Source organism: Empidonax traillii, unplaced genomic scaffold (assembly GCF_003031625.1).
Source record: "Empidonax traillii isolate 1590-97213 ecotype Southwest subspecies unplaced genomic scaffold, ASM303162v1 scaffold881:size300156, whole genome shotgun sequence".
Classification (NCBI taxonomy): domain Eukaryota; kingdom Metazoa; phylum Chordata; class Aves; order Passeriformes; family Tyrannidae; genus Empidonax; species Empidonax traillii.
In genome coordinates, this window is record NW_020956074.1 from 187,039 (window position 1) to 207,383 (window position 20,345).

Consider the following 20,345-nt stretch of genomic DNA (forward strand, 5'->3'; position numbering starts at 1 on the left):
CGGGCATGGAGGGGACCTGGTGAAAGTGGGGGGATAGCGAGCCCCCAGGCAGAGGGTGTGCTCCCCGCCCACACAAGCAGCATCTCTTTTGCTTCATTTAACGAAAAAGTCTTCACCGCCATTGAGAATTTTTTTGTTGCTTTTATAACTATGTATTTTGTCGGTTTTTTATGGTTTCAGTTGTGTGTTTTTGTTTTTGTTTTGTTTTTTTTTGTTTTGTTTTGTTTTTTTTTTAAATCCTTTTCAACAGTGACAAACTGAGGTAACGTCTGTGACACTACAGCCTCTCCTACGGGAAGAAGGACTGAAACCCGACAGCTGAGGGAACTGGAAATAAAAACCCGACAACCTACCGACACAGCGACCTCGACGGGGACAGAAATCACACGGGGCACCCCCCCCGGGACGGACCCCCGAGAGGCGCCGCCGAGCCCTCCCGGGGCAGCCGGGATCCCTTATCTACATTATTGCACGAAAGATTGAGGACATCGAGGGACCTAAGGCAAAAAGGAGAAAAAACCGGTGCCTAGAGCGTCTCTACTTAGGGGCAATGCTACTTCTAAGGCCGCCCGGGGCCCGGCACCGCGGGCGGGGGGCGGAGGGGCCCGGGGGGCAGCAGCGGGGGCGGGGGGTCCGCCCGTGCTCTGTAAACTGCTGCTGCTGCTGCTGCTGCTGAATAGCGGGATAGCCCTTTGTGCGGGAATTGCGGCGCCGGGGGGCACAGAGGGTCCCCACAGCGCCCACCCGATGGGAGGGAAGCCCAAACTACACCAGAGTGCTGCCACCTTGGGGTGCCCCTCACCCTCTCCAGGTGAGCCCCCCAACTTCACTGGGTGCCCAAAACCACAAGGGGATTGGTGTCCCCCACACCCCCCCCCAGGACCTTGTCACTAAGGGACCACCAGCAGCTCCTGCCACCACCCCCTGCTTCGCTGCAGCCAGCCCGGGGGATCCATCCCACCCCTCCTCCCCGCCAGCCCCAGGGGACAGTGACAGAGGTTGGGGAAGGGGTGACAGCAAGAAGGGGTGATGGGATGAGCACAGGGAACCAGGCTGGCCCTCTGGAGGACGCTGAGAGCCCCCTCCCCTGCTCCTGGGGTGTGCAGGCCAGCCTGGGGCTGCACCGCTGCCACCTCTTCCAGTCCCTGGGGACAGAGACTCTGCAGAGGGGACAAAGAGATGCCACTACAGCAATGCCAGCTTGGCCCTGAGCATCCAACCTGCTGGATGGCACCGTGGCCACGGGCCACAGCCCGGAGCACAGCTCCCAGCCGGAGGGACCTGTCCCTCCAGTGGGGTCTGGGGCCATGTGGGGCAGGGCAGGGGCGACAGAGGCTGCCAGTGGCAGTGGTGGGACACACAATGACACACAGACAGGGACACTTGCTACATCGATGGCTGCCAGCACCTCCCAGCACAGGGAGGCAGCCGGGGTTGCCAGGGGTCCTGGGCTGCCTGAAACCCCCCCAGCTCCCCATCACCAGCCCGGTGCCCATCTCCTCATCCCTTCCCCGGTCCCCACCAGTGGGGCAGGGATTGGTGGAAGGGGACAAATCATCACCCACCCAAACCTCCCCAAAGGCCTCCTCCATGGTGTGGGGTCATCGGCCTTCCCAATCCCAGTCCGGGGATCAAAGCACAGGGTGGGGGAGGGCCAGTGGGCACTGCTTGCCTTGGATCTTCCATCCACTGCCCTCCCGACTCTTCCTCCCCGTACTGGGAGACCTCTCCCCGTGCCACCCTGTGGGAAGCCTTGGAGGGGCAGCATGGCCATGGCAGGACCGTGGGCACCCCTGTCCTCCCCGGTGCCCTGGGCTGGGCCTCTGCTGCCGGCCTCACCCAGGCGGGACGGGGGGGATTGGCATCCTCGGCGCTACGGAGCGCAACCAGTTCTGTCCTTTTCCTCTTTGATTGTGTTTCTTTTCCTTTTTGTTTTTTTTTTTGCTTTGGGAGACCCAGAGCCCGGTCCCGGCTCGTGCCTCCAGCACGAGCAACTCCTCCCACCCCTGTTGGCGGGGCAGGGGGACAGGACGGGTCGTGCGGTGCTGTCAGACGCAGATCTCTATTGCTGTGGCCAGGACCATCTGCCCTTTGCCTTTGTCCTGCCGTCCATCTGTCCTGCTCGCCGTGCCCGGGGCGGCCGCGCCGGACTCGGGGCCGCGCGCTCCGCTCCCTTCCGTCAGGACGGTCCTCTTGAGCGGGGCGGGGGTGCAGGAGCCGGCGGCCTCGTGGCAGTGGGCGCCGGCCGGGAGCTTGTCCCTGGTGTGCTTGCGGGAGCGGTAGGAGGGCCGGCACCGCACCTCGGCCATCAGGTCGCACTTGATGAAGTAGAAAACCTCCTTGACGGGGCAGCGCTTCTCGGGGTCGAGGGCCAGCAGGCGCTGGAACATGCGCAGGGCGCTGTCCGTGAAGCGCCGCCACTGCGAGGGCAGCCCCCCCAGCCGCCCCTTCTGCCACCGCACAAACTCCTCGAAGAAGGCGTCGGACGCCACCGCCGCCTCCCAGGGGAAGTTCCCGGTGAGGACGCAGAAGATGAGCACCCCGAAAGCCCAGACGTCGATGCTGGTGTCCACGGCAAAGCCCTCGGCCCGGCCGGCCTGGCACACCTCGGGCGCCGTGTAGGGGATGGTGCCGCTGATGCGCTTGACCCGGCAGCCCACCTTGCGGGTCATGCCGAAGTCGGCCAGTTTGACGCGGCGGCAGTCGCGGTCGAAGAGCAGGACGTTCTCCGGCTTGATGTCCCGGTGCACCAGGCTCTTGCTGTGCATGTAGTCGAGGGCCAGGCCCAGCTGCTGCACACAGCGCTTCACCAGCTCCTCGGGGAGCCCCACCTGTGCAGACACGGTGTCAGCCACCCGCCACCGAGCCCTGGGGTGTTCCCAGCCGGCTCGGGGACCCCACACACATCTGTTACCCACCCAGCGTGGTCGTGGATGGCTTTATCTGGGGGCTTTGTGAGGCAGGGAGATGGGTGGTGGGTCCTGGGCCAGCTGAGGGGTGGGTGGTGACTCCCCATAGAATCCCAGGGTGGTTTGGCCTGTAAGGGACCTTAAAGACCATCTTGTTTCACCCCTTGCCATGAGCAGGGACACCTTCCACTAGACCAGGTTGCTCCAAGCCCCACCCAACCTGCCTTGAACACTTCCAAGGTTCAGGCAGCCACAACTTACCCAAGGGAAGGGTGATGGGTCCCAGGCCACCCTAGGGATAGGTAATGGGCCTTAGGCCATCCTAGCGATGGATGATGGATCTCAGACCACCCAGGGGATGGGTGATAAGTCCCAGGCCACCCTACAGATGCATTACAAGGCCTGGATCACCCTAGGGATGGGTGAGGGGTCCCAGGTCACCCTAAGGATGGATGATGGATCTCAGACCACCCAGGGGACGGGTGATCAGTCCCAGACTCGACTGTAGGTACTCATGTTCAGGAACCATACAGGGCTGCCCAGTCGTGGCCCCTGCAGCCCCTCCCACACGGGCAGCAAAGCACCACGGCAGCTCTGCTCAGTGCCCTGGGGACATGGAGCCCCCACACCCCAACAGGGCCCCGTGGAAGGGGCGGGGGCTCTCACCTGTGGCGGGATGATGTCGAAGAGGTCCCCGCCGGGGGCGTACTCCTGAGCGAAGACGTAGCAGTCCTCGGTCTCGAAGACCACGTCGAAGACCTTGATGATGAAGGGGCTGGAAGAGAGCGTGTTGGTGATGCTGAACTCCCGCAGGAAGTTCTTCAGCTTCGTCTTGCTCTTGTTGACGAACTTCAGGGCCATCTTGGTGCCTGTGGAGGGCAGGGGACGGAGGTGAGCCCAGGGCACGGTTGGGATGTGCCAGGCCCTCTGCTCCCAGCGCAGCCCCCCCCGCTCCGCTCACCTGTGCTTTTGTGGGACACCAGGTCCACCTTGCCGTAGGTGCCCTTGCCGAGCTCGCGGATGAGGTCGTAGTGCTTGCTGATGTCGGTGCCTGAGAGGGTGCGGATGGCCAGGGACTGCATGTCCTCGGTGATGAGGGGCACCCCGCAGCAGGCCAGCTTGCGCGACGACTCCTGCTCAATCGAACCCGCGCTCATGGTTGCGCTGCAAGGCAGAGCAGGGGCAGCGTTTCGGTGGGTGCTGCAAAGCCACCGTGTCCCATCCCATCCCATCCCATCCCATCCCATCCCATCCCATCCCATCCCATCCCATCCCATCCCATCCCATCCCAGGGCTGGAGCACTCCCTCACTGAGTGCCACCCCTCTGTGCCCTGTGACCACCAACCAAATTGCTGTGGACAGGATTGCTCCAGGCTCCGTGGGGCTGCAGCCGTGTGGGTCAGTGGTCCCTGTGCCACCAACTCAGGGGGATGTCTGGGGGCAAAGGGAGGGCTCAGGGCACGGCAGAGACAGGAGGGCAGGGACAGGGACACACACAGGGACACACACACGTTTCCTCAGCCCCGGTATGTTCACAGCCACCACACAGGATGGGTGTTGAGGTCTTTAGGGGCTCCCCACTGGTGCCACAGTCCTCAGTGGGGACCCTGGCAGCCAGCCCTGTCCCCTCCACCACTGCAGCCCCCTCCAGAGCCGAGCCCCACACAAGCCAGTGATGCTCCACAGCAGAGCCAGGGCCATGCTGCAGGTACCAAGTGGGATATGATGGCTCTGCCAGAAATCTCTCTGACTATCCATCAGCACTGACTCTTGGCCTTCCCCTGCCAAGGTGATGGATGCTCTGGTTCAGAGAATCACAGCATCCCAGACTGGTTTCAGCTTGAAGGAACTTTGAAGCTCAACTCTTTCCACTCCCTGCCATGGGCAGGGACACCTTCCACCAGCCCAGGTTGCTCCAAGCCCCGTCCAGCCTGGCCTTGGACACTTCCAGGGATCCAGGGGCAGCCACAGCTTCTCTGGGCAACCTGTGCCAGGGCCTTCCCACCCTCACAGCCAACAATTCCTTCCCCATATCCCATCTAACCCTTCCCTATGGCAGTGGGAAGCCATTCCCCCTTGTCCTGTGAGTCCAGGCCCTTGTCCAAAGTCTCTCTCCAGCTCTCTTGGAGCCCCTTCAGGCACTGGAAGGGACTCTGAGGTCTCCTTGGAGTCTTCTCTAGGCTTTATAATCCAAATTCTCTCAGCTTTTCCTCATAGCAGAGGTGCTCTGTCCCAATAATCATCTTTGTGGCCTCCTCTGGACTTGCTCTAACAGATCCCCATCTTTCCTGTGCTGTGGGCCCCACAGCTGGGCACAGCTCTCCAGTTGGGGCCTCACCAAAGCAGAGCAAGGGGTGGGTGGCCCAGCCAGCAGTATGTGGACAACAGCACCAACATTCTTCACTCCCATCAAACCAGGGATTGTTTTTCCTCACTCTGACCATCCCCACAACAAGAGCTGGGCTTGGAGTCACTCACCACACCGTCTTCAGGGTGCTGCGTCATCTTCCATCACCCCCCAGGGTCAAGACCACACCCAACCCTTTCCCAACAAGACTGAGCCTGATCTCCAACTTCTTCCTCCTTCCTTCCCTGCACCGTGCTGCCTCTCATCCCAAAGCAAAGCTCAGCTTCTTCACTTATTATAGTTATATTTTTTTTTCCCTGGGAAGTTGGGGAAAAAATAGAAAAGGAACTTCAACATCATGATGTTCCAAAAATGTAACAGTTTGACTCATAAGATCTCCAAAGCAGCTCATCTCCATAGTGTTTCATTGGCCTCCTGGCAGAGGAGCACCATCTCAGTGTCTGGGTGCTGGAGGTGGAGGTGGATCAGTGCAGCAGCTTGCTGGAGGCAGGGCTGAAAACAGCCCCCAGCATCCTGCAAGAAGAATTCCGTCTACACTTGGATTTACAATCACGCTCATCGATGTCTCTTAATTAACCGGCGTTGAAATGCAATTATTCGAGTCAGCAAAGCTGGGCTTTGAGGAAAAAACCTGTTGGTTGGATGGGAGGGACTGATGCGTTATGGAAATGCTTTCCAAGTCAAAGGCCGTTCGCTTTTCCTCTTGGCTCAACCTGCTGGGGTTTCCAAGTGTCTCTGGCCATCCACCAAGGAACATCCACGAGAAACAGAGATCCCACCACGCCAGGTGTCCCTGCTGTGATGTGGGTCTGCACAGCTGGCACGGGGTGTGCTTCCAGGGCTGGGGACGCTGCCGCAGTGCCGGCTCCACTCAACACACCCCGCTCTGCCGGGGCTGCCGGGAACACGGAGCCATCAGCGATCCCGGGAGAGACCGAACAGCAGCGGTGACCAAAATACCAATGTGCTGAGACCAGGGAAAGCGTAAACACAGGAGTTTTCATTAAAAATTGAAATGCTTTTGAAAACATGTTGGGTTTGATGTGAGCAGCGAAGCGGGGCAGCAGCGGGTGGGAGCGAGGGCTCATTTCCAGCTCTGCACGCTCCCAGGGACAGCCGGGATGGGGGAACAGCGGGACACAGGGAGATGATGGGGCAAACTGTGGCAAGAGATCCCACCAGCTGGCACAGCTGGGGTTGAGGTCTCGTATCTTTGGCTGCCCTCTGCACCCAGGCCAGGCCCACCAACGTGCCAGATGGGGTCACCAGAGCCAAAATGGGGCCTTTTCTTGGCACACCAGCTCCTCTCCTGCCCCGAAACGCTGGAACAGCACCATGCCCAAAGGAAGCCAAAGCTGCCTCCTCCCAGCTCAGTTGTTTCGGATGTTCCTCAAGCAGCTTTCCCAAGAAGGGAGTAAGGATGCACATCCCAGCTGAGTCCTGGCAAAGGCCCCCACCGCTCTAGATCCAGGGAATGGCAAAGGGGCAGCAAAGCTGCTGCCACGTGGCACCGGGACCCGCCGCTCACCGCAGGCGGTTCCTGCCGTCATCTCCGCATCCTGAACCGTTTCTCCTACTATTCAGACTAAAATTGTTCTGTGTTTAAGCTTCAGAACCGTTTATCTCATTGAGTGAGGAGGATAATCCACCCACTTCTTCCTTGCTCCCTGGCAGGTATTTATAGGCAGCCACTCGTCTCCGTCGGCAGCTGCTGCTCCTCTTCCCAAACCTCCCGGCTCTATCCCCAACATCACGGAGCGGATCCCGGGAAGACATAATCCCACATCCAGAGCCCAGCATCCTGCCAGGTACTGAGGCCAGCACTAACAAACCATTCCCCCTCTGATGCCACTCCTTGGAAGGGGATGCTTTGCCCTGCTTTGCATCCTGCTCCACATCCCACACCACTGCACACCCAGCCCTGGGCACATCAGCTCTGCTGATAACTAATTGCAAACTCATTAAGAGCTCGTTGAGAGGAGCAGAGGACGCCCGGGAGAGCTGCCCCAGGCTCCCACAGAGGAGGCTGCTAGAGCAGCAGCTGCTTGGAAATTAAGAGGGAAAGGGGGAAAAATAAAACCCCTCTGGCAGCAGCGGAGACTGACAGAAAAACAACCCATTTATTGAGGGAGGTTAGAGGAAAAGGGTTAGGGCTGAGCTCAGTGCAGGGCTGGAATGGGGGGTGGTCAGGGGATGGGACTTGCAACATGGGCTGCTCTGGGAAAAGGAATTGGGAAAACAAAGGGAAAACCTATGAGGGGCAGGGCCTTGGCAAGACCCCAATTTCTCTTTAAAGAGGGGAGAAATGAGAAACACGCAGCAGTGGGATGGGCACAGGCCCACACTGCTCTGTCCCTGCACTTGGCAGGTACTTGGCAGAGCTTTGATTTCTCTCTTTGCCATCCCCAAATCCTTAGTTATTAGCAGGTAACACTGACTCCCCTCCAAGCCCAGCAGGCTGGAGGCCAAGGCAGCCATCAGGAGGAAGCTGCCTCCCTCCACACCATAGCCAGCTCCCAAACCTCCCCTGTTTTCCCCAAACTACCCACTGAGCCAGCAAAGTCACGTCCAAGGGGGGTTGGCCCTTCGCTGCTCCTGGTCCTGCTGCTCCCACACCACCCTGGTGCTGGGGTGTCACCGGGCCAAGGGGCCAGTGGTGCTTTGGCCGTGCCCCGAGCGGAGCCGCTGCCTCCTCGCGCCCCGCTCCATTTCCAGACCCCGCTGCCTCCGTTCCTGCCTGACCCCGTTCCAGGGACATCCTCTCCTCTCCTCTGCACCGCTGGGACCTGCACAACAGATATTAGCTGTGCTTCCTGGGGGCCGTGGCACGGGGGAGCCCAGGGAGGGCTCGCAAAGGCACCTTCGCCTAACGAGGACGTCTCTGCAGGCACGGGGGGAGGACGGGCACCTCGCAGGGGCTCGGAGCCACTGGTACCTGCCACGGCCTCCACCCGGGCCAGCCACTGCCTCCCACCCCGCCAAAAGCAGCAAAACGCATAGGGAAAGGGTTCCTTCACCCATGTGCCATCCCCGGACCATCCAAAACCACTCGGGATGAGCCAAGTCTGTCCAGGAAGTGGTTGGTCACACGTGGCTCAGGGACATCGGCCTGTGGCAGCACTTTGGGAACAGCCCCTCTGCCAGCATCCCCACAGCCTGGGAGGAGCAGCCACTCCCAAAGAGGCCATGGATGGGGCACATCTAGGTGCTCTCCAGCTGGCTCTGCAGGGAAATGATTGAGCACCACTGACACCACCCGAAGCAGCACCAAACCTCCACCAGAGCACCTGCAGCAACTGGGACTTCCCACTGACCCCAGTGTGGGATTGAATTGGCACTGAATTCCAAGTTATCCAACAATTCTCGTACCAGCTCCTTGCCTAGACTACAGCAGCCTTCTCAGCAGCAGGATGGTCTTCAGCAAAGCCAGTGAGCACCCAGGCAGGTACAGGCTCCCAGCTGGCAGGAGCTGCTCTCCCGGTGGGGATGTCCCAGCTGCGGGGCAGGGTCAGGCCCCGTCACACCCATCCATAGTGTCTCCCGCTGTGGGATCCATCTCCCGTCCTGACTATCAGCCTGTGACAAGATTCCTCAGCCTCTGGTCCCAGGATTCAGGTTTCGCAGGCAAATTTGCGAAGAGCAAACAAAGCAGCACCAGAACTCTCTCCTCTGACAGCTCCTGGGGATCCACCACTCTTCCTTCCTGCTGCTGTCCTCCGTGCCCTCTGCACTGCTCCTCTGGAGCTGACAGCAGGATTTTCCCTGCCCTCATCCACACTGTGCTGTGCTGTCTCTGTCCATCGGCCCTGGTGACAGGACCTTGGCCACCTTTCAGCGCTTCGGCCTCCCAGGATTTCTGCTGCTGAGCGGGATGGTTTCGTTAGGACCTCAGCTCCTCCAGCCTCCAGCTGCTCCCGCCTTCACCGCCGGCACCGGGGATTTATGATTACTTCATTGTTTGATTGGTTTCATCAGCCTGTCATCATCTCCCTCCCAAAACTCTTCCACCAGCGCCAGCAGCACCGCACGGTTGGGATCTGCAAAGACAAACGCCCCGAACGGCACCTGCCCATTGCCTGCCCGCCGGGTCCCCAGGGCAGGGCCAGCTGGCCCTCAGCCCTGCTCGCTCCCGGGGGCAGTGGGGGCACATCACCCCACCACAACAACCAGCACCGACAGCACTCCAAGAGGCTGCCCAGCATTCACGTGCCCCGTGGCATCCCCCGTGCCTCAGCCCCGGCTCCCACCGCTGGGAACGCTCCCGTGAAGGGGGATGCTCCCACCACCACCGTGCCTCATCTCCTGCCACAGCACCCCGGGCAGGGCACACCCCGCTCAGGGACACTCTGAGCGCCAGGCGGGTCGGGGGCTCGGTGTGTGGGTGCCCAGCCCTGAGCTTCACCTCCCCGTGGGTGACACTCCATACCGCTCTGGCACAGAGGGGTGCTGAGGCTGGGCCACCCTGCCCCTGTCCCTGCTCCTGCTCCCTGAGCCGTGGTGGGGCTCCTGTCGCCTGCCCGCGGCCACAGCGGCAGCGGGGCCGGACCTGCGGGAAAGTGGGTCACGCTCCCCCTTCCCGCCGCAGCCGGGGAGAGGATGGGGTGGGATGGAGGCCGGGCCCGCGCCCGCACCGGCGCTGAGAGGACGTGGGGGCACACGGGGGGATCACAGCGGGGACAGGGCAGGTGATGAGGGGACACAAGGGCACATGAGGGGACACAATGAAGGGACGCGAGGGGACACAAGAGGAGATGACATGGGGGGATGGCAAAGGGACAAGAGAGGACACAGTGAGGAGACAGTGAGGGGACAGGAGGGGAAATGATGAGGGGGCTTGAGGGGAGATGACAAGAGGACGTGAGGGGGGACATGAGGGGAAAGGTAAGAGGGAAAACAGGAAGCTGATGAGGGAACACAAGGGGAGATGAGGGAACATGAGGGAAAACAAGGGGAGATGACAGGGGGAGGTGATGAGGGGACTCAAGGGGACACAATGAGGGGACGCGATGGGAGGTGATGAGGGGACACGAGGGGACATGGCCTGAGCTGCCCCCGAGGCCGCCTCTCCCCGCTCTCCCCTTCCCCTGCTTCCAGCTGCCTTCCACCTCAGCTCATCCTTCCAGACGCCCCAAAATTCATCGGGAGCCCCCGGGGACCAGCCCCCCGGTGCCCCGGCCCCGGCCCCGGCTCCGCTCCGGTGTCACTCACGCCCCGCCGTCCCCGTCCCTCTTCCTCGTCCCCCCCGCGCCGTGCCGGGGCCGCCCGGAGCGCAGGTGCCATCGGCCGCAGGAGGGACCCGATGCGGGGCGGGGGGGGGGAGCGGCCGATCCCCGGGGGCACCGCGCGGTGCCTCCCCCCGCTCCATTCATCCCGGAGCCCCGGTTGTACCGGCAGGAGGGCTTTGCCCCCTCCCAGAGCCGTGCGGGCAAACAAAGGGCGGCCTCGGTACCGGGCGGGCAGCGCCTCCCGCACCCCCACAGCCGCACCCCCATCGCCCCACCTCAGCCCCGCGCCCCCAGCCCCGCAGCAGCGCCTTACCGGAGGGACGAGCCGCCGCCGCCGCCGCGCCCCGTCCCCGGAGGGAGAGGAGCCGCCGCTGCCGCCCGCCGCTCGCCCCGCCGGGCTCCTCATGCCGCGGCCCCGCCGCCGCCGCCGCCGCCGGAGGAGCGGAGCGGAGCGGAGCGGAGCCCAGCCGAGCCGAGCCGAGCCGAGCCCCCCGCAGCCCCCGGCAGCGCCCACCCCGCGCCGCGCTCCGCCCGCACCGGCACCGGCGCCGCCCTGGGGAGGGAGCGCCGAGCGGGAGGAGCGGGGGGGGGGCTCCGCCGCCGGCCCCGCGGGGATGGGGAGATGCGCGATGAGGGATGCGGGGCGCTGCTTGTCCCCGCCCTCCATGTAGCTGAAGGGATTAAGAGCGGGAGTAGCCCTGGAGAGGGGGGGATCAGGCATGAGCCGCTCCCTCCCCACTGGGTGCGGAGCCCCGGTGCCGCGGGTTCGGCACGAAGCAGACCGTGGGGCTGGGGACAATAAAGATGAGATCGATGCCCCACGGACCTCTAAGGGGTCGGCTTCACACCCCTTACCCACCCAAGGACCCCGATAGTCCAAGACTGGAGCATACTGGGGTCAGCAGCACTGGCACCATGCAGCAGGGATGCCCAGGTGCAGGACTAATCCTGCTGCCCACTGGTCCCCTGGGCACTGCTACCCTGAGCCCTCCAAGGCTCTGGTCCCTCTCCCTTGGCACAGGTGATGTCCACCTTGGTGTGGGTGAGCCCACCATGAATCAGAGAGTCACAGAATAGTTTGGATGGAAAGGGACCTGCCATGGACAAGGACACCTTCCACTAGACCAGGTTGCTCCAAGGCCCATCCAACCTGTCCTTGAACACTTCCAGGGGTGGGGCAGCCGCAGCTTCTGTGGGCAATCTGTTCCACTGCGGCACAGGTGATGCCCCACCATGGCACAGGCTGCTTCCCAAGTGCTGCTCCTCAATACATGTAGGACATGAGGCTTCCCACGGATGGCAGGACCCTTTGGGCTGAGCTAGGGAACACCACCTGAGGCAAAGGCATCACAGGGGCTTTCCTTCAGCCTCCTTAAATTCGGCAACACGCTCAGCAAGCGATGCCAGAGGTGGGCACCAGGAGCTTCCAGGTACCTCCAGGCCATGGGACAGCGACAGCTTTTCTGGAGGAAGGTGAGGGGTAGGCACTGTGCTCCTCCTTGGAGCGTCCCTGGGCACATCTCCTCTTCCTGCATTTCCTTCTGTCCCCACAGATGCCAAGCAGGGACATTTAACACAGACCACAATTTGCTTGACTCTCAGCTGGGTACCGGGTCCCTTTGCTCCCCTGATGCCACTTTTACCTGACCCACAGCCATGGGGCTTCCTCATGCTCTGAGGGGGGCAGTGGGCTGTTCCCACACACCAGCTGTGCCCGCTCTGCTGGCATTGGGGCTGTCCCATCGCCCCCTGAGCCACCCAACCCCTGGACAGGGCCGGGGAGCCATCGGCACTGACTCACTGCTGGCTCTGATCTGCTCCTGTTGAGGATGCAGAGCAATGAGTCTTTTCATGAATGACTTTAAAGCAAGAGGGTGAATCACACTCCAGCACTGTGCTTTGATTTGTGTCGGGATCGGCTGTGCCGCTGTCCCCCCCTTCCCGCTCGGCAGCTGCCTGGGGCATTGCTGGCCCCAGGGTCTGAGCCCTGGGAAAGGCAGCTGTGGCAGTGCCAGTCCCCTCAACCTCCCTCCACTCACCAGTTCCTGCTCTAGCACCCGTGGCCCGAATGCTCCAAGCGTGGGAGATCCCCACTGGGATGTGGGCATCTGTGTGGCATGAGAGGGGAAATGCCAGAGCCCAGTGCCCCAGCAAGCCAGGGTGGGCTGGATGGGGGCTGACGGTGCCCAGAGCAGCTGCTGTGGGGCTGGGAAAGGGGTGGCACAGGGCAGGAGAGCGTCACGGGGGGAAGGTGCTGGGAAAAGGGAAAGTTCTGGGAGATGGGGGCAGAGCTACGGTGCTCCCTGTGCCACTGGGCCAGCAGGACACAGGCCGGTGAAAGCCACACCTACCTTCCTTGCACACTCCACTCCACGGGCTGCTAGGGATGGAGTGGGGCCAGCCTCGCCCCTTCCCACGTCCCATGTCACCCTGTGTCCCCTGCCTGTCCTTGCCATGCCATTCCAGCTCCCGCAGCCTCCCGCTCGCAGCATTCCAGGCTGCTCCTCCGAGCTCTCCTTTGGCTCCCGCCCTATTTATAGCTCAGGGCTGTTTCTAGGTCAGGTGGGAGGTGCCAGTGCCCAGGGAGCCAGCCCAGGGACCACGGCGGGCTGCGGGGATGCTGTCACAGGTCCTACACATGGACCCGGTGTCACCACCCCAGTGCTGAGGATGGGGCAGAACCCCCCCACTCTGTGGGATTCTGTGGGGATCTCTGGGGCTCCATAGGGCTTAAGGGGCCTCCGTGGGGCTCAGCAGGACTCCAGAGGACACCCTGTGGCTCCGTGGGACTCCGTGGGACTCCGTGTCAGCTCCCTTTGTGGCTTCCAGGCTGCAGCCCGGGTCGGTGCCAGCATGTGGGTCACACACACACTGAGTAATAGTAACACCAGTAGTACCAGGGAGCGTTTGCATCGAGCTTGTGGCCTTCAAAGCACTCCCAGAATATTAATAACTAATTAAGATTAACGAGATGAAAGGAACCAGATCAAATATGTTTATCACCTCATACAATCCCAAACCGCGCGAAGATCCCCCCAGCTCCCCGAGGGACGAGTGTCCCTGGGATTTCTGCTCAGAAAGGGAATATCCAGCTCGTGCCATGGGATGTGCTTGGATAGGGTGGGTGGCGGGAAATGACCTGGAAAGCCCAAAATTTTTTCAGCGAGCCAAATGCCCTCGGAATTCAGCGAGAAGGTCGGCTGTCCCTTCGGCGTCGCTTGGTCAGAGCAGGAGCCAAGGGGCTGAGCCCCCCACGGTCGGGGTTCCGCTGCCACCCGCAGCCTGTCACGCACCGGTGACACGAGCTAAAACCTGCCGGGTTTGCTGCGGGGATGCTGGGAAGGAGGAACGGCAGGGAGGGAGGGAAGCAGGGAGGCGGCCGCGGGAGCGGAGCACGCCGGGAGCCGCAGCTCGGCAAGGGGGACCCGCTGGTCCCGGGGGGCTCCGGCGTGTCCCGGCTGGGGGCCGAACAACCCCACCCCGCCAGCACGGGGTGCAACACCCATGTCGGGGGCGCTGGGTGCCCACTCCGTCCCTGGGGACAGCGCCCATCCACAGGGAATTCCAGGGTAAAGAGGAGTGATGGGAGTGATGTTCCCGGACTCTGGCCGGGGGGGCTCAGTACCCCCATCTCGGTGTTCCCCCCACGCGTGTTTTGCCATCCCACGTAGTGGCAGCCGGGATGAGATTCCCAGCGGCTGCTCCCAAGGTCAGGGAGGGGACACGACCCAGGAGCTGGGGGGCAGCGCAGCTGCGTGGTGGGCACACGCCAAGCCCCCGCCCGTGGCCCTTGGGGGGGGATGTCGCTCTCGTCAGAGCCCCAGGGCCTGTCCGCGCTCCCGGGGGACATGAGATGGACCCCAACAGCCGGGAGGGGGGCACAGCATCCTGCGGGCTGGTCCCCCAGCACAGGCTGGGTCAGGACCTGCAGCACCGGCCGCACTTGCAGGGAGCTCGGGAATGGTGTTGATTCTGGAGCCCAGCGATGGCTGTGCAGCAGGAAGGCAACAGAAGGGGGTTCTTTGGGATAGGTTTCCCGGGAAAAGAGGCAGGACGTGTTTCTTCGGGGAAAGGGAGGGACTGAACCCGGGGGGCACGGGGAGAGCCACGGGGTCTGCCCTGGCACCCCGACACCTCGGCACCCCGGTACCCAGCACCATCCGGCACCGCACGGCGCCGGCCGCCTCCGCTCGCAGACTGTTCTCCTGGCACCATCTAGAGGCTGCGGGGACAGGCATGGGAGGACAGGCACGGGGGGACAGATACGGGGGTGGGACAGGCACGGGAGGACAGGCACGGGGGGACAGATACGGGGGTGGGACAGGCACGGGAGGACAGACATGGGTGGGGAACAGGGACGGGGGGAACACATGCTGCCACAGCACCCGTGCGTGGGGCGCACTTACTGTCCCTGGCGCAGGTGGCAGGACCGGGGAGCACCCTCTGAGAGCACCCCTTGGTCACTCGAGGGGTGACATGCAATGACAGCCGTGTCGCCACGGGATGCAGACAGAATCAGGGACAGACTGGTGACAACCAGGGGGGTGTTCAGACACAGCGACCCCCCCAGAGTAGCCCCACCTTGGAGCAGGACAGGACAGGCACAAGCCAAGGGTGTTCCTCCTTCTCTATCCCCTTGTGCAAGGAAAGGATGGTCCCTGTGGCCACCATTCAGGACTCTGGGCCACCACACTGCCACCCTGGCTGCTCCCTCTGTGGCTGAGAACGACAAACTCGTGACACCTGTGACCCAGCACAGTTTGGATGCTGCCGGTCAGCTCCAGCCCCAGGCTGGGCTATGGGATGGGAGCCCTGGGAATTCTGTGCATCCCTCAGCCAGCAGCACCCACACCTCCCCCCCACCAACACTCCCCCCCACCTGGGCAGTGACTCACGGGAACCAAGGCTTAAAACCCCAGGATTTACACCAAAACGAATCCTACAACTCCCTGCACACCGTGAGGAAGGACTGGATTGTCCCACACCCACAGCCCAAAGGCCCTGAGCCCTCCCCAGCCCCTCACCGTGGGCAGCCAGTGCCTGGGAGGCTCCTGGCTGGAGCAGGTGGGAGCTCTGCTCTGGGCATGAAGGCGTGGGACAGGAGGCGGCAGTGGCTCAGTGCCACGGAGGAGCAGTTGGGCACAACATGTGCCAGCGTTCACACCTCGCATCCTCGCCGGCTGCCCGGCTAATTTCAGCACCGGCACATTCTCCTTGGCTGCCGCTCAGCAGCGCCGATGGGAGAGGAGGTTTTGGGGAAGGGGGAGGCGAATGCTGGTGCTGCTGCCGAGAGGGACGGGCCGTGGGGAGCCTCGTGGCTGTCCTTGGGGACCCTCGAACTGCTCTGGGCCCCTGGCCCCAGGCAGCCAGGGAAGAGGAGAGACTGGCCAGGGACCCTGCTCAGGTGGGCAAGAGTGGGTGGGATGGCTCCGGGATGGATTTGGGATAGCTCTGGAACGCACATCGCTGCCCACAGCCCCGCTCCCATGAGCACACCAGCATGGCGTGGCGTGGCACAGGATGCCCACTGGGTTCCCCTGGCAAGGGAAGCACATGCCAGATGCACCCACGTGCTGTGCACCGCAGCCTCTCCCGGCACTGCACGGCACAGAACGGGGCTCTGGACTCCTCCAGCCAGGAGAGGATGCACCTGCTCCAAAGGAAACTCTGGCATGGCCCATGCCCGGCTCTGTCCCCCAGCCCGGCTCGGTGCCCTCTCCCATGCCATACCCCACCATGGCACGGCCCCAGCGGCGCTGTGTCCCCGCCAGTGGTGTCCCGGGATCCGTGGCACTGACCTGTGCAGGTGCAGGGGCTGCAGCTCCTCTTTCTGGAAGCAGACGAAGCAGAAAGAATCCATCGCTCGGCTCCAGCGGCCGTCGTGCCCGGGCGAGTGGGACCGCAGGGCACGCAGTGCCGGAGGGGTCTTGGCATCTTCCTCGCCGGTGCCGGCGGTGGCCGGAGGCTCACGCTGGCCCTCTCGGGGCCATGGTGTCGGGGAGCCCGTCACACGGCCGGGCTGAGCACCGGGACCGGCCGCTCACCGGGCACGGAGGCAGCGCCGGGCTGGGTCATGTCCCGCGTCGCCCTCGCTCCGGGGCTCACCGTGCCCAGTGCCACCCCGGCACCCATCGTGCGGCAGGGCCATCCCTCAGGGGGTGCGAGCGGGCACCTGGGATGGCATCACCCGGGCGAGGGGTCCGAGCCCCGCGGTGCTTCAGAGGCCGCGGGGAGCGGCTGCCCCGTGGCACCCGTGGGCGGACGGTGCCCGTGTCGCTGTGAGGGAAAAGTGTCCCCCGCAGCAGGTGGGGTCCAGCGGGCTCTGGCAGGATCCAGCGGGGTCTGGAAGGGTCCGCCGGGCAGGCGGCCGGGTCGGGGAGCCCAACACGCTGATGGAGGAGGAAAGTTGTGCGGTCGTGGAGCGGCGGCTCCGCGGGGCTCGTCTCATCGGCAGAGCAGCCGCTCGCTCTGACAGCTAAACCACCGTGCGAGTATTAATAGCTCCAGACTCCCGCGGCGAGGCTGGAAGTTAACTCCTCGCCTGCCGCCTGCCCGAGCTCAAATCGCCCTCTCCTGGCACCGGGCGGCTGCCTCGGGGCTCGCCAGGGCTGCAGCTGAGACCTGGCACACTCAACCCACCCGCCCCGTGCACAGGGTGTCACCAAAGGACCCATCACTCTGTCCCCAGGGCCCGGCTGACTTCCCAGGCTCTGACACAGGAGACATTGCACAACTAGGGGGGAAATCTCTCAGCCTGGGTGCCCGTGGGTGCCCTGTGCCCTGCCAACGGTGGAGCAAATGGCCTGGGAGCCATCCTGGAGCCATCCTGGAGCCATCCTGGAGCCATCCTGGAGGATTGCTCCCCACTGCAGGGCACATGACAGGAGCACCAGGGTGCCCTGTGAGGGGTGTCCCTGTCCCACAGTGTATGTCTGTGCCCCACGAGTGGCATCTTTGCCCCACAGTTGGTCTCCCTGCCCCAAGAGGGCCCATTGGTACCATGCAGGGTAGCCCAGCCAGCAGGGTCCAGCTGTTCCAGGCAGATAAGCCAGGCCAGCACCCTGGGCCAGGTGGCCACGAGGCTACATGGACTCACCATTGCCCATCCATTGGGATCAGCTCAGGGACCAGCACATGTACCCCAGATCCCTGAGACCCAAATGTGGTCCATCGCCCCCAGCCCACATCCCGAACCCTGGGACAGAAGCAAAGGACATGTCCTTGGGAAGTGGGAGCAGGAGGACAGAGAGGTTTCCCCAGCTTGGCCCATGGGCTTTGTCATCTCTCACCCTGAATTATTCAGTGCATGGCTCTGCCTGCAGCGTGTCTGCTCCAGCCACACCCCCAACTAATGGCAAAAATTGATGGCTTTTTAAATCCTCATGGCCAGAAAGCTCCAGCCGTGCTGCTCTGGGTCCTGTCTGGCCATGGGAGAGATGGAACCAGCCTGGAGGGTAGTTTATCCCAATTTTGTCTCATAGGATCACAGAATCATGGAATGGTTTGGGTTGGAAGGGACCTAAAGACCATCTCAGTCCACTCCCTGCCATGGACAGGGACACCTTCCACCAGCCCAGGTTGCTCCAAGCCCCGTCCAACCTGGCCTTGGACACTTCCAGGGCTGGAGCAGCCACAGCTTCTCTGGGCAACCTGTGCCAGGGCCTCCCCACCTTCACAGGGAGGAATTCCTTCCCAATATCCCATCTAACCCTGCCCTCTGGCAGTGGGAAGCCATTCCCTGTGTCCCGTCCCTCCATCCCTTGTCCCCAGTCCCTCTCCAGCTCTCCTGGAGCCCCTTTAGGCCCTGCCAGGGGCTCTCAGGTCTCCCTGGAGCCTTCTCTTCTCCAGGTGAACCCCCCCAGCTCTCCCAGCCTGGCTCCAGAGCTGTGCAGAGTGTTTGCAGTGATCCTGTCTCCGTGCTGGTCCCTGGGTCCCCTCTCCTGCCCGTGGGATGCAGGTGGGTACCCCCACCACAGCCAGACTCCCCAGGTCCCCCCGGTGCGGTGCCAGGGCCCTGGCACCCACCCAGGCACCCACTCACCAGGAACAAGCTGCAAGGAGCCACAAAAAAATGTTAAAATTTAATGCCTTGGCTAATGGGCCGAGCGGAGTGGAGCAGAAACATGGAATAAAAGGGAACTGGCCGCTGTGTCCAGTCCCTGGGAGCCCCTGATCCCACTCCACGCTATGATTCCTGGAAGAAGGGGAGGCCTTCCCTGGCTGATGGGACCCTGCTGTCCCCTTGCTCAGTGACAACCCACCAGTGTACACCAAAGCTCTGGACCGAGAGGCACGTCCTGAATTCTTGTGGCTGCTGATGGATCCCCACAGGAGCTCGTGGTTGGTGGCAGATGGCTCAGGGTGGGACCCAGCTCATGGGAGCCCAAGCTCCATCATCCACCACCACCTGCACCTCTGCTGGTGTCCCCACAAAATCGATGGGAGGCTGAGAGCAGGGAGAGGCTTGGAAGGGTAGGTTGGGACATCCCCTTGCATTGCCTGGGTGGCATTTTGAGGTCTGGGAAGAAGGTCAGGATAGATTCTGATCTTTGTGTAGGTTTAAAAGAAGCCACAGCACAAATGAGTGCTTTTCCCCTGCCTGTAGGAGAGTGGAGGAATCTCTCATTGAAGGACACTGGGATGAATTTCCAGGGCTCCCTTTTAGATACACACAAAACATGTGACTCACAAAGCCTGCCTGGAGCTTGTTCTTGCCAGTGCTCCCCCACACCTCCTCCTTTGGAGACATCCTCAGTGCCCTGACCCGTGGGCTTCTTTGGTCCCAGTGTAGGAGCAGCTGCCCTTCATGGGATTTGGGAAGCCATTCCTAGGGATATAATCTGTGTGCCAAAAACCCAGCACCCACACAGTCCCAGCTGAACCCCAGTGGGGAGGGAAGCAGGAGGCAGGAGGACCTGGCCAGGAGCTGTGGTGGCCACAAAGGTCCCTTGCCCACCATGGCCACCCTGGATGGTCCTGCCCAGTGTGCCCAGCACAGGGATGTGGGATGGTGTGGGATAACAGCCCCAGCTGACCCCTCTCCATCCCTGGGACACCAGGCTGGGGGTTCCTGTGCCTCACACTGAGCGACAGGAGGTGGAGGAGGATGGACACCTGTTCTGGGGAGAGGCATTTTGGGGAGCACCTCTTGCCCAGAGCACAGGCTGTGGTGGGTTTATGTAATTAATTATCCCCGTTTGTACTTTCTGCAGGAATTTGTACTCAGGGATTTTACCTGCTGGGCTTATACCTCGTGCTAAATAAGCCAAACTCCTTGCCAAGGCACTCGGGAGACACGGGGAGCGCTTGGGGTTCGCGGACAAAACTTTTCCAAGCCGCTTTATTGGACTTACAAAACACAGCTTAACCCTTTTCATCAAATGACTTCACGTGAGGTGGCAGGGCAGTAAAATGCTCATTTATCCATGGCATTCCAAATGAGTTGCAGCTCGGTTTGTGGTGGGAACAATCAAGGAGATGGGAACAGAGAGGTGGGATGGGAGGGGAAGCACAGCCGGCTGCGGGGTTGGCGTGAGGCTCAGACTCACCCCGAAGGCAAAAACCCAAATGCTGCAAAACAGGAATAAAGCAATTAAATGTGATGAATATTTGAGTGTGGGATTGAAGGGGCTGCAATCAAGGCTGGAGCCATGCAGGAAGCTTGGATGAGAGGGGTTCAAATCACCTTCCAGTGCATTTGAGCGGCTGGTTGTAATAAAAATTAAGTGATATAAACCACGCAGAGACAAATTATTTTCCCAAATCCCGTTCCCTTGATCTCCCAAAACAGCTGTTAGGCTCCACAGTATTTCTCTTTCTTCTGTGTTTTAAAACATAAAGTT

General features: G+C 62.0%; 1 protein-coding gene across 3 annotated transcripts; it reads right to left on the reverse strand.

Annotated features, from left to right (window-relative positions):
• Positions 1 to 235: 235 nt before the first annotated feature.
• On the reverse strand, positions 236 to 16,954 carry SBK1 (SH3 domain binding kinase 1). Of its 3 annotated transcripts, XM_027902486.1 has the most exons (5): positions 10,817 to 10,861; positions 8,648 to 9,315; positions 3,871 to 4,073; positions 3,576 to 3,778; positions 236 to 2,831 (listed from the first exon to the last, which is right to left on the reverse strand). In XM_027902486.1, exons 3-5 carry the CDS (start codon positions 4,064 to 4,066, stop codon positions 2,049 to 2,051), a joined length of 1,182 nt encoding a protein of 393 aa, XP_027758287.1. In that variant the 5' UTR covers positions 4,067 to 4,073; positions 8,648 to 9,315; positions 10,817 to 10,861; the 3' UTR covers positions 236 to 2,048. The 3 variants fall into 3 exon arrangements, with proteins under 3 accessions (XP_027758287.1, XP_027758286.1, XP_027758288.1); XM_027902485.1 differs by lacking the exons at positions 8,648 to 9,315; positions 10,817 to 10,861 and adding an exon at positions 16,302 to 16,954; XM_027902487.1 differs by lacking the exon at positions 8,648 to 9,315 and having other exon boundaries at positions 10,817 to 10,855.
• Positions 16,955 to 20,345: the final 3,391 nt, after the last annotated feature.